Source organism: Macaca nemestrina, chromosome 18 (assembly GCF_043159975.1).
Source record: "Macaca nemestrina isolate mMacNem1 chromosome 18, mMacNem.hap1, whole genome shotgun sequence".
NCBI classification, from domain to species: Eukaryota; Metazoa; Chordata; class Mammalia; order Primates; family Cercopithecidae; genus Macaca; species Macaca nemestrina.
In genome coordinates this window covers 72,843,778-72,856,299 of record NC_092142.1, presented here as the reverse complement: position 1 = coordinate 72,856,299, position 12,522 = coordinate 72,843,778, and the positions used below count along the sequence as shown (strand labels likewise).

The 12,522-nt window shown below is 45.8% G+C and overlaps 2 protein-coding genes across 5 annotated transcripts in view; one reads left to right on the top strand and one right to left on the bottom strand.

Annotated features, from left to right (window-relative positions):
* The window catches only part of LOC105491545 (component of oligomeric golgi complex 4), a 40,075-nt gene extending 29,140 nt beyond the window's left edge, over positions 1 to 10,935 (bottom strand). For 2 of the 4 annotated variants that reach the window (XM_071084917.1, XM_071084920.1), the window contains exons 1-5: positions 10,748 to 10,935; positions 7,377 to 7,459; positions 5,647 to 5,761; positions 2,682 to 2,856; positions 634 to 827 (exon numbers count right to left, since the gene is read on the bottom strand). In XM_071084917.1, coding sequence (XP_070941018.1) covers positions 634 to 827; positions 2,682 to 2,856; positions 5,647 to 5,761; positions 7,377 to 7,459; positions 10,748 to 10,918 — 738 coding nt within the window. In that variant the 5' untranslated portion in view covers positions 10,919 to 10,935. Of the gene's footprint in view, positions 1 to 633; positions 828 to 2,681; positions 2,857 to 5,646; positions 5,762 to 7,376; positions 7,460 to 8,077; positions 8,198 to 10,336; positions 10,707 to 10,747 lie in introns of those variants that run through there. The other 2 variants (XM_071084918.1, XM_071084921.1) reach the window with 2 other exon arrangements.
* A 224-nt stretch (positions 10,936 to 11,159) lies between these two features.
* Positions 11,160 to 12,522, top strand: part of LOC105491292 (splicing factor 3b subunit 3) — a 53,744-nt gene continuing 52,381 nt past the window's right edge. Inside the window, exon 1 of the mRNA XM_011757535.2 lies at positions 11,160 to 11,300. The gene's annotated coding sequence lies outside the window, so the exon portion shown is untranslated. The remainder of the gene's footprint in view (positions 11,301 to 12,522) is intronic.

The window sequence follows — 12,522 nt, the reverse complement described above, 5'->3', positions numbered from 1 at the left end:
AGGCAGGATTGCTTGAGTTTTAAAAGAGTGATTCAGGCCGGGCGCGGTGGCTCACACCTATAATCCCAGCACTTTGGAAGGCTGAGGCGGGTGGATCACCTGAGGTTGGGAGTTTGAGACCAGCATGACCAACATGGGGTAACCCAGTCTGTACTAAAAATACAAAATAAGCTGGACGTGGTGGCGTATGTCTATAATCCCAGCTACTTGGGAGACTGAGGCAGGAGAATTGCTTGAACCAGGAGGCGGAGGTTGCAGTGAGCTGAGATCATGCAATTGCACTCCAGCCTGAGCAACAAGAGTGAAACTCCATCTCAAAAAAAAAAAAAAAAAAAAAAAAGAATGATTCAACTTGTCAGAGAACTTGCATTTTAATTTCATATGCTTTCATCTGGTCTGTTGGAAATGAATATGCATTGGCAGATGTCTTGGCCATGCCTGGTACACAGTAGGCTGGCAACAGGTGTGTTGAATGAACACACGCATCCAGTCCTGCCCGGCTACACAGCAAGGGCAGTAAGGGGAGTCATATCCAGAAGAGAGAAAGTATCCATAGAAAGTGGATCCATCCAGTGCCCCAATCTGTAGGCAGAGAGCCACACAATTATCCTGCCAAGCAATCAGGGTCCATACCTGCTTGCAAAGGTATTCTGAGAACTTTCTTAATCCCTCCTCATGCAGACCCAGCAGTGGGAATATCTTGAAGAAGCGCTCCACCTGGGGCAGATCACCTTCCTTGGTGGCAATGGCAAACTTCTCTGCCACAATGGCTTTGAGACGTTGCTCAGCTTCCTGCAGCAATTTCAGGTTGGCATCAATCATGCTCCCTGCTCAATAGGGAGAAAATAAAAATTCAAGTAAAGAATGGTACTGTGTCAGGTCCATGTCACTTTGTGTAATACTATTCATCCAGCAAATACGTATTAAGTACTTACTATGTGCAAGGTGCTGTGCTAGTAATATATATGACTACATGATGAATCAGCCCTGATCCTACCATCACAGAAGTTAGGATCAAGTAGAAGAGATCAAGTTTGTGCACAAATAATAATAGTGAAATACAGTACATGATGTGTCATAAGAAAGGTGCCAAAGGATGGGCACTGTGGCTCACGCCTGTAATCCCAGCAGTTTGGGAGGCCAAGATGGGTGAATCACAAGGTCAAGAGATTGAGACCATCCTGGCCAACATGGTGAAACCCCATCTCTACTAAAAATACAAAAATTAGCCGGGCGTGGTGGCGTGCGCCTGTAGTCCCAGTTACTCGGGAGGCTGAGGCAGAAGAATCCCTTTAACCTGGGAGGCAGAGGTTACAGTGAGCCAAGATCATGCCAGTCTGGCAACAGAGCGAGATTCCGTCTCAAAAAAAAGAAAGGTGTCAAAAAGTCACATTTCTGGTTAAAGTAATGAGAAAAGGCTTCCTAGAGAAGGTGACATCCCACCTCTCGAAGATGGGCAGGATTCTGACACCTGCACAGGAGGAACAAACATTCCACGCAAAGGGAATGAAATATACGAAGTGATAGAAGCAGAAAGATGAAAAGAATATTTGCAGAGTATTCCAAGTAGCATATTCTGTGGCATATGGAGGAGCTTGAGAAATACTTGCACAATGAATGGATGCATAAGTGAATACCATTAAACAAGGCTAGAAAGACAGGGTGTGTCAAGATCATGGAAGATCTAAAACATCAGACTAAGAATTTCATTTTAAGAGTAGGCAATATGGTCAAGTGCAAAGAACCCGCTGGTCAGAGAATCAGTAGATCTGGATTCAGCTTCCTTTTCCATAAAATGGGAATACAGTAGTCCCTTCTTATCTGTAGGGGATCCATTCCAAGACCATTATGGATGCCCGAAACCATCGACAGTACTGAACCTTGAATATACTATGTTTTTTCCTATACATGCATATTTACGATAAAGTTTAATTTGTAAATTAGACACATTAAGAGATTAACAATATATAATAAAATATAACAATATACCATAAAAAAAGTTATGCAAGTATAGCCTCTTTTTAAAAAATATCTTATTGTACTGTACTCACCCTTCTTGTGATAAAGGGACAGACAGGATGGCACAAGATTTTATCACACTACTCAGAACAGCAAGCAACTTAAAACTAGTAAGTTGTTTATTTCTGGAATTTTTCCTTAATATTTTTGGACTAAGGTTGACCATGAGTAACTGAAGCTGCAGGTAACTGAAATGGCAGAAAGTGAAACCACACATAGCGGGGACTAGTTTAACAAAGCCTGCCCCAGGATGGTACAGGACCTACGTATGGCCTACTACCAGATAAGAAAACTTTCTGGCTGGGCACGGTAGCTTAAGCCTATAATCCCAGCACTTTGGGAGGCCAAGGCGGGCAGATCACCAGAGATCAGGAGTTCGAGACCAGTCTGTCCAACATGGTGAAAGGTGTGGTGGTGTGTGCCTATAATCCAGCTACTCAAGAAGCTGAGGCAGGAGAATCGCTTGAACCCAGAAGGCAGAGGTTGCAGTGAGCCGAGATCGTGCCACCGCACTCTATCCTGACAAGAGTGAGACTCCGTCTCAAAAAAAAGAAAAAGAAAAAAGAAAACTTCCTAAAAACTGATGTGTTTTTATTGGTCGAGTCTGCTTACTTCAGATCACAGATGATTTTAACTAAAAACCAACAGTTTGGGATGCTGACCCTCTTTGCCCTGTCGGCTGAGCTCAATGACTGACTTGTCCAGGCACAAGTAGCGATGAATGTGGGCTGCAGCCTGCTCATAATCTTCATTCCTCAAAGCAGTCTGAACTCCATCCATGCAGAACTTCAGGTCCAAGATGTCATCAGCTCTCTGAATGGCCTGATAGAGGCGGTTCTGCAAAAAGATTTGGTACTTAGAAACAATGTCCTATTCTTTCAAAAACACCCCTCAAGAAGGTAGGGAGATTCAGGAGCTGAAACTGGTCAACCATATGTCCTTTTAAGCTGTCAATAGCAATCTCACAACCACCACCATTACTGTTAACGCAACTGTTATTGATGACGATCAAGACCATTGACAGGTATCATACAATTTTAATAATGTGATCAAATCATTCTTTTTTTTTTTTTTTTTTTTTTTGAGACAGAGTCTCGCTCTGTCCCCCAGGCTGGAGCATAGTGGCTGGATCTCAGCTCTGCCTCCCGGGTTTACGCCATTCTCCTGCCTCAGCCTCCCGAGTAGCTGGGACTACAGGCGCCCGCCACCTCGCCCGGCTAGTTTTTTGTATTTTTTTTTAGTAGAGACGGGGTTTCACCGTGTTAGCCAGGATGGTCTCGATCTCCTGACCTCGTGATCTGCCTGTCTCGGCCTCCCAAAGTGCTGGGATTACAGGCTTGAGCCACCGCGCCCGGCCAAATCATTCTTTTTTTTTAGACACAGTCTCACTCTGTGATCCAGGCTGGAGTGCAGTGGCGCAATCATGGCTCACTGCAACCTCTGCCTCCTGGGCCTAAGCTATCCTCCTACCTCAGCCTCCCAAGTAGCTGGGATTACAGGCGTGTGCCACCATGCCTGGCTAGTTTTTGTATTTTTTGTAGACGCAGGGTTTCACCATGTTTCCCAGGCTGGTCTCAAACTCCTGAGCTCAAGCTATCTGCCGGCCTTGGCCTCCCAAAGTGCTGAGATTACAGGAGTAAGCCACCATGCCTGGCCTACTTCATTTTCTTACCTAATTGCCCTGGATAGAACCATACAGCCACCAACTCATATATTAAAAAAAATTTTTTTTAAACATGCTTGCTTGTTCTAGAGACATAGTAAGACACCCTTGTCTTGTTCCTCATCTTAGGAGGAAAGAATAACATCTTTCACCAGTAAGTATGATGTTAGCTGAGGGTTGTTTTTTTAAAAAAATTTTTGTAGAGATAGGGTCTCACTATGTTCCAAAGTTTGGTCTCAAACTTCTGGCCTCAAGAGATCCTACTGCTTTGGTCTGCCAAAGCGTTAGGATTATAGGCATGAGCCACCATACCTGGCCAGCTGTGGTTTTTCACAGATGCCCTTAATCAGGCTGAGAAGTTCCCCGCTATTCCAAATTTGTTGAGTGTTTCTACCATGAAAGGGCACAGAATTTTGTCAAATGTTTTCTTCTGAGTCTATAAGGTGATCATGTGTTTTTTGTCCTTTTTTCTATTAATATGGTGTATTATTAGGTTGGTGCAAAAGTAATTGTGGTCTTGGCCATTACATTTAATTGATTTTCAGATGTTAAATCAACCTTGTCTTCCTAGGATAAATTCCACTTGGCCATAGTATATAATCCTCTTTATATATTGCTAGACTTGCTTTGCTAGGTTTTGTTGAGTATCTCTTTTTTTTTTTTTTTTTTGAGACAGAGTCTTGCTCTGTTGCCCAGGCTGGAGTACAGTGGCATGATCTCAGCTCACTGCAAGCTCCGCCTCCCAGATTCATGCTATTCTCCTGCCTCAGCCTCCTGAGTAGCTGGGACTACAGGCGACTGCCACCACACCCGGCTAATTTTTTGTATTTTTAAGAGACAGGGTTTCACTGTGTTAGCCAGGATGGGCTCGATCTCTTGACCTCGTGATCCACGCGTCTCAGCCTCTCAAAGTGCTGGGATTACAAGTGTGAGCCTCCACACCCGGCTTGTTGAGTGCCTTTCTGTCTATATTATAAGAGCTACTGGTCTGAAATTTTCTGTGATATTTTTGTCTGGCTTTGTTATCTCACATTAGATTTCTATTGGAAGGTGCTCTTCTAATCTCTAATGTGGTAGCTTTTTTTTTTTTTTTAATAGAAGCTGGCATTTATTAACTCATTTATTTATTTTTAATTTGCAACTCCACTCTGCAACTCAGGCTGGAGTACAGTGGCATGACCTTGGCTCACGGCAATCTCTGCCTCTTGGGGTTAAGCGATCCTCCTGCCTTGGCCTCCCAAGTAGCTGGGACTATAGGTGTGCGTCACCACACCTGGCTAATTTTTGTATTTTTTAGTAGAGACAGGGCTTCGCCATGTTGCCTAGGCTGGTTTCAAACTCCTGGACTCAAGAGATCAGCCTGCCTCAATCTCCTAAAGTGCTGGGATATAAGTGTGCACCACCATGCCCAGCTCATTTTTGTATTTTTTTGTAGAGACAAGGTTCTCCCATGTTGCCCAGGCTGGTTTTGAACTCCTGGGCTCAAGCAATCCTCCTGTTTTGGCCTCCTAAAGTGATGGGATTATAGGTGTGAGTCACCACGCACAGCCCCATTGACATTTTGATGTTTGAGTTAGTAGAGGGCAGTAAAGAAGCTACTGGCCAGGCAAGGTGGCTCACACCTGCAATCCCAGCATGTTGGGAGGCCGAGGAGGGCAGATCACCTGAGGTCAGGAGTTTGAGGCCAGCCTGGCCAACACGGCGAAAGGCGGAAGGATAACTTGAGCCCAGGGGTTCAGGATCAGCCCAGGTAACATGGCAAAACCCCATCTCTACAAAAAATACAAAAACTAGCTGGGCATGGTGGTGGATGCCTGTAGTCCTAGCTCCTCAGGAGGCTGAGGTGGGAGAAGTGCTTGAGCCCAGGAAGTTGGGGCTGTAGTGAGCTGTGATTGCACCACTGCACTCCAGCCTGGGCGACACAGCAAGACCCTGTCTCAAAAAAGAAAAGCTCGATGTATTACCTTTGCCAGGTCAAGCTGACGAACTTTGCTGGACACATTCTCAGCCAGGTTGCAGGTAAAGGTGATCATTCCAGCCAGCTGCTTTGCGTCTCCCTCAATCAGCTGCAGGTTAGGACTAGAGAAACACATAGTCAGCATACACATAACCATAGGGCAGAGGGTAAGAGAGAGAAACTTTTCTTTGCATATGGACACTGTGTCTTCTACTTCTTTCATACCTACCTATAACTCTTAGCTCAGTTTGCTCTGCACTCAGCTTTTTCTCAAGAATGTTTGACTGTAAACTCAGATCTATACTTGATAAAAAATTAACTCTTTTTTTTTTTTTTTGAGATGGAGTCTTGCTCTGTCGCCAGGCTGGAGTGCAGTGGCGCGATCTCGGCTCACTGCAACCTCTGCTGTCTGGGTTCAAGTGATTCTCCTGTCTCAGCCTCCTGAGTAGCTGGGACTACAGGCATGTGCCACCAACCCCAGCTAATTTTTGTATTTTTAGTAGAGACATGGTTTCACTAGGTTGGCCAGGAGATGGTCTTGATCTCTTGACCTTCTGATCCACCCGCCTCAGCCTCCCAAAGTGCTGGGATTATAGGTGTGAGCCACCGTGTCTGGCCAAAATTAACTTATAAAACCAATAAAGACACCCATAAATAGGTACAACCAAAGAATTAGAGAACAAATTCTCTCAATTGCTAAGTGAGCAAAAGACGCACTAACCAGTACTCTGTGAGAGGATGGTGAGATCAAAGAACAACTTGGTTTTTTTTTGAGACAGGTTCTCACTCTGCCACCCAGGCTAGAGTGCAGTGGCACGATCATAGCTCACTGCAGTTTCCAACTTCTGGGCTCGAATGATCTTCCTGTCTCAGTCTCCTGAGTAGCTGAGACTATAGGCGCACACCACCATGCCCAACTAATTTATTTATTTATTTATTTTTATTTTCTGTTTTTGAGACAGGGTCAAAAGTGATCCTCCAGATGTGGCCTCCCAAAGTGCTGGGATTACAAGCATGAGCCACTACTCCCAGCCAAGGAACAATTTTTATGACTAACAAATACACCCAGTCTATAAAAATGCTGGTTCTCAGCTTGGCGCAGTGGCTTATGCCTGTAATCCTAGTACTTGGGAGGCCAGGCAGGTGGATCACTTGAGGTCAGGAGTTTGAGACCAGCCCGGCCAACATGGTGAAACCCTGTCCCTACTAAAAATACAAAAATTGGCTGGGCATGGTAGCACATGCCTGGAATCTCAGCTACTCAAGAGGCTGAGGCAGGAGAATTGCTTGAACCTGGGAGGCAGAGGTTGCAGTGAGCCGAGATTGTACCACTGCACTCCAGCCTGGGGGACAAGAATGAAGCTCCATCTCAAAAAAAAAAAAAAAAAAAAAAAAAAAAAAGGTGGTTGTCACACTTGGGCTATGCATTAGAATCACTTGGTAGGCTTGTTAAAATACATCTTCCTGGACCCCAGACCTAGAGTTTCTGATTTTGTAAGTTTGGCATAGGGCCCTAGGATTTGCATTTCTAACAAGGTGTGATGCTTGTACTGCTGGTCCAAGGAGTCTTTGAAAACCATGGAACTAATACCCTTAGTTGTTCACTTTACCTTGAGATAATACCCTTTATATTTCAAGCTCAACTGGTGTTTATAACAGAAAGTTTAAAAAATGGTCACTTGTCCAATTGACCCTGTTGGAATTTACATTAGCTCTTTCTGAGATGTACAGACTCACCCCATTCGGTGGAGAGTGACCATCTTACTTTCAATGCTGTTTTGCTGTTCCAAAAGAGCATCCAGCTCTCTCTCCACCACTTTCTGAAACACAGAGAAACATCCTGTCAGCAGAATCATCAGAGGAACCTTAAGAGTTATCTAATCCAATTACTTAGCTGAAGGGTGAATCGCATTTCCAAATCCTTTTTTCCTTCCACTATGCTCTCCTTAGACTTTAATAATGCTTCATTTTGCACTTATGTTGCATGATTGATATCTTACATGTATCTTGTTCCATCTGGCAGATGAGCACCATAATGGGCAGAAATAAACTTTTAGTCAGTATTATTAGCATAGTGCCTAATATAGGAAGACATTTAAAATACAATGCCTGGCCAGCACTGGATCCCAAAGTAATCCCAGCACTTTGGGAGGCCCAGGTGGGCAGATCACCTGAGGTCAGGAGTTCATGACCAGCCTGGCCAACATGCTGAAACCCTGTCTCTACTAAAAACACAAAATTAGCTGGGTGTGGTGGTGGGGGCCTGTAATCCCAGCTACACAGGAGGCTGAGGTAGGAAATCACTTGAACCTGGGAGGTGGAGGTTGCAGTGAGCTGAGATTGCGCCATTTCACTTCAACCTGGGCAACAAGAGTGAAATGCCGTCTCAAAAAAAAAAAAAAAATGCCTAAACAAACGAAATTTCCAGTGACAGTTACCAAATTTTCTTCTTGGTGCATAGTCAGTAGCCAGAGGTTATAAATCTAATTCTCTCTCATTCAAGCCATTTACTGTGCAACCTCAATTAATGTAACATTTTTTGCTTCGGTTTTTTCATCTGTAAAACAGCGATAGCAAAACATATCTCATTAGGCTGTTGAATTAGTCAAACAGGAAATCACACAAAGTGCTTAACATGGTATGTGGCATATAGTTCAACAACAGCCATTAAAATTAACCATACATTTTTTTTCTTTTTTTGAGGGGGGGCTCAAGCGCTCTTCCTACCTCAGCCTCCCTAACAGCTGTGACTGTTGGCATGCACAACCCTGGTCCACTGTTTAATTTATTGTAGCGACGAGGTCTGACTACATTACCCAGGATGGTCTCCAACTCATGGGCTCAAGCTATCTGCCCATCTCAGCCTCCCAAAGAACTGGGATTAGAGGTGTGAGCCACTTGTGCCTAGCCGGCTATACATTTTTTTTTTTTTTTTTTTTTTTTGAGACAAATTCTCTTTTGCCCAGACTGGAGTGAAGTGGCGTGATCTTGGCTCACTGCCACTTCTGCCCCCCCGGGTTCAAGCGATTCTCATGCGTCAGCCTCCCGAGTAGCTGGGATTATAGGCGCCCACCACCACACCCAGCTAACTTCTGCATTTTTAGTAGATACTAACATGGTTTCGCCATGTTGGCCAGGGTTGGTCTCAAACTCCTGACCTCAGGTGATCCACCTGTCTCGGCCTCCCAAAGTGCTGGGGTTACAGGTGTGAGCCACCGCGCTCAGCCATATACATTTTTTGTTGTTGTTTGAGACGGAGTCTCGCTCCGTCGCCCAGGCGGGAGTGCAGTGGCACGATCTCAGCTCACTGGAACCTCTGCCTCCCGGGTTCACGCCATTCTCCTGCCTCAGCCTCCTGAATACCTGGGACTATAGGTGCCCACCACCATGCCTGGCTAATTTTTTGTATTTTTAGTAGAGACAGGATTTCACCATGTTAGCCAGGTTGGTCTCGATCTCCTGATCTTGTGATCCGCCCACCTCGGCCTCCCAAAGTGCTGGGATTACAGGCGTGAGCCACTGCACCCAGCTAGCCAGATACATTTTTATTAAAATCGTTCAGTAGGTTCCAGAGGGAGACTTCCTCTTGACAGTCATCAAATACAAATACAGAACTTATATTATTTTGTCTGTAGGATTTCCATAATTTTCCACCCAACATATTGAATGACTGAATGAATGCAAGCTTAGGAATGTTAAGTCAAGATACTAAATATATATATAGATAAATAGATACTAAAAATATGTATATACATATATATTTTGAGACAGAATTTCACTCTTGTTGCCCAGGCTGGAGTGTAATGGCACTATCTTGGTTCACTGCAACCTCCACCTCCCAGGTTCAAGTGATTCTCCTGCCTCAGCCTCCCGAGTAGCTGGGATTACAGGCATGCGTCACCATGCCCAGCTAATTTTGTATTTTTAGTAGAGACTGGTTTTCACCACGTTGGTCATGCTGGTCTCGAACTCCTGACTTCAGGTGATCCTCCCGTCCTGGCCTCCCAAAGCGCTGGGATTGCAGGTGTGAGCCACCGCACCCGGTAAGATACTAAATTTTAAAACACATCTTGCTGAGGCCAGACAAAAAAAAAAAACCCATACACTAAACTAGCCAGGCATGGTGGTGTGTGCCTATAGTTTCATCCACTCTGATTGCAGCACCACAGCACTCCAGCCTGCAGAGAGCGGCCTTGTTTCTAAAAATAACAAAACAAAAAACACCACACACATCTTGCTGAAAATGTATCAGAAATTGCTAGAGTTAGTGCAAGTTGACACTTGAAAATACTCAAAGACATCAACGATCCCCTCTCCCTCAGGCTGAAAGCGCCTTTCGTGCTCAACTTTGCTAAAAGTTTGGTCTTAGATTAGAGCTTAGATCTCTTTTGACTGGCAAGGAACCCAACTGACATTTGAAAGTGAATTGACAGCATCGAGTTGCCACTGAAAATTAAAGGAGACGGGAGATAGAACGTTATGAACTGAAAGGAACTGGAGAATCTAGTCCACAACCCTCATTTGATAAAATGCCAAGGGTACAAGAGATGAGGTGACCTGTCCAAGATTAGAGAATTGTGCCTGAGTCTTAAAAGTTCAAACCTCTACAAAGATGTGCATTTGACCGAAACGCTAAAATCACACCCCCAAATCACTCCCCACAAGGGGAATTCTTAAAAACGGTTCAAGAAGTTTACCTGCAAAGACTTCCCTCTTAAATTACAGGATGAAACGCTTTTCATAATTTTTAAATTAAACCAATGCAAAAGGGCGCTTATTACTTTGAGAACCAAGCACTTTGGCAAATACTCTCGGACTAACTTCACTCCCGTGGAGAAACTGGTGATCATGGATCAGGAAAATCAATGGGGGTCTAGGCAGGAGAGGCTGCAGATCGCCCAGGTATCAGGGAAAACAAGCTCGGCGCGTCCGACAGCGTGAAAAGAGTTGACAGGTCTACTCATATATCCGACTACGCTTCCGCTTCTTTGTTTTCCCGCTCTTTTGTATCCCCCAGCAAGGAGAGCTTCCCACAGCCCGGATTCCCCGACTGAAGGCTCCCACTCTCCCTAGATCCTCCATGAAAAACAAGAGGCTCGGCCCCGCACCTCCTCGCCGCAGAGCCGTTCGTATACAGCCTCCAGCTCCTGCAGCTCTGTCAAGGAGCGAATGAGCTCAGCGGAGATTTCGGAGCAGCGGCCACCTCCCACCCCCTCAGACGGCGGCTGCACCCCTGATAACTTCGGAGGCGAATCAAGGTCCGCCATCTTGGTCCGCATTAGGCACTTCCGGTCCCTCGAGGCCCCCTCTTCGTTGGCGCCTCTTTGGGGCAGCCCACAGAAGTGCCCAATGAACTCCTGTGTTTTTTTTAAAAAGTCTACTTCTAAAAACCTATTAATTTTCTGTTCTCCTGGAAAAAGCAAAGCAATAAAGCATGTTTAAGTAATTTTTAATGCGGTGTGGAAGCAAGACGGAAGCATTTTTTAAAAATTATATATATTCTTCAGGCGCGGGTTGGGTGTCTTTTTCCGCCGCGCGCCACCGGAATGCCCCTGTCTTGCGGTCTAATGGCGGACGCCAGTATGTTGGAGTCAGTGGTGGCTTAAGTTTTGAAGGGAGGTAGCATCCGTCGGATATCCACACCATCCTTCTCGCTGCAGGGTAAAAAAACAGCCTGGAGACTTCCCCGGGCTCGGGGAGGCGGAGAGCGGCGATATGGAAGGGGGGCCCGAGACTTTGGCGGGGGTCACGGGCAGTCTAGGCCCGAGAGGTCCGAGGTTGGGGACCAGGAGGAGGTGCAGAGGAATGGTTGGGGCGCGAAAACGGCTTCCTGCAATCATCTGTCGCTTCCATCCACAGGGTGGGAACATGTCCTAGCTCAAAATAGGGCTCATGGAGATTGCTTTTAACGTCTGGGGTCTCTGATACGGGGGAGATGTGACAAGCAGCGGGAGGCGTGGATGTCTCCCTCTGGGTAGAGTAAATGGTACACCGATGGGAAGATGGAATGATGGAGCATGTTAAAAGCGTAAATAACGGAAACAGTCTTCAGAGCCAAGACTCCAGTTTGAATTTGTATTTTGGTAGTTGGGCAACTTGTCACCTCCCCTGAGCCTCTCTTTTCTTATTTGCGAAATGGAGGATAGAGTTTAAATGCGATGATGTTTCCTTGGAGGATGGAGAAGATGCAGTGAGCAGTCATACAAGCTTTTTGTAATAATGGTAAACAGAGGTGGGGGAAGTTTTTTGTTTTGTTTTGTTTTGTTTTTGAGACGGAGTCTTGCTCTGTCGCCCGGTCTGGAGTGCAGTGGCGCGATCTCGGCTTACTGCATCTCTGCCCCCCGGGTTCCAGCTATTCTCCTGCCTCAGCCTCCCGAGTAGACTACATGGGATTACAGGCGCGTGCCACCACGCCCGGCTGATTTTTTTTTTTTTTTTGAGACGGAGTCGGTCTTTGTCATCCAGGCTGGAGTGCAGTGGCATGATCTCGGCTCACTGCAAGCTCTGCTTCCCGGGTTCACGCAATTCTCCTGCCTCAGCCTCCCAAGTAGCTGGGGCCACCGCGCCCGGCTAATTTTTTTGTATTTTTAGTAGAGACGGGGTTTCACCGTGTTAGCCAGGATAGTCTTGATCTCCTGACCTCGTGATCCACCCACCTCGGCCTCCCAAAGTGCTGGGATTACAAGCATGAGCCACCGCGCCCAGCCGATTTTTGTATTTTTAGTAGAGACGGGGTTTCACCATGGTGGCCAGGCTGGTCTCGAACTCCTGACCTCAGGCGATCCAGCCACCTAGGCCTCCTAAAGTGCTGGGATTACAGGCGTGAGCCACCGCCCCCAGCCCAGACGTGGGGAAGTTTTAAAGCTTACCAAATTTATCTGGT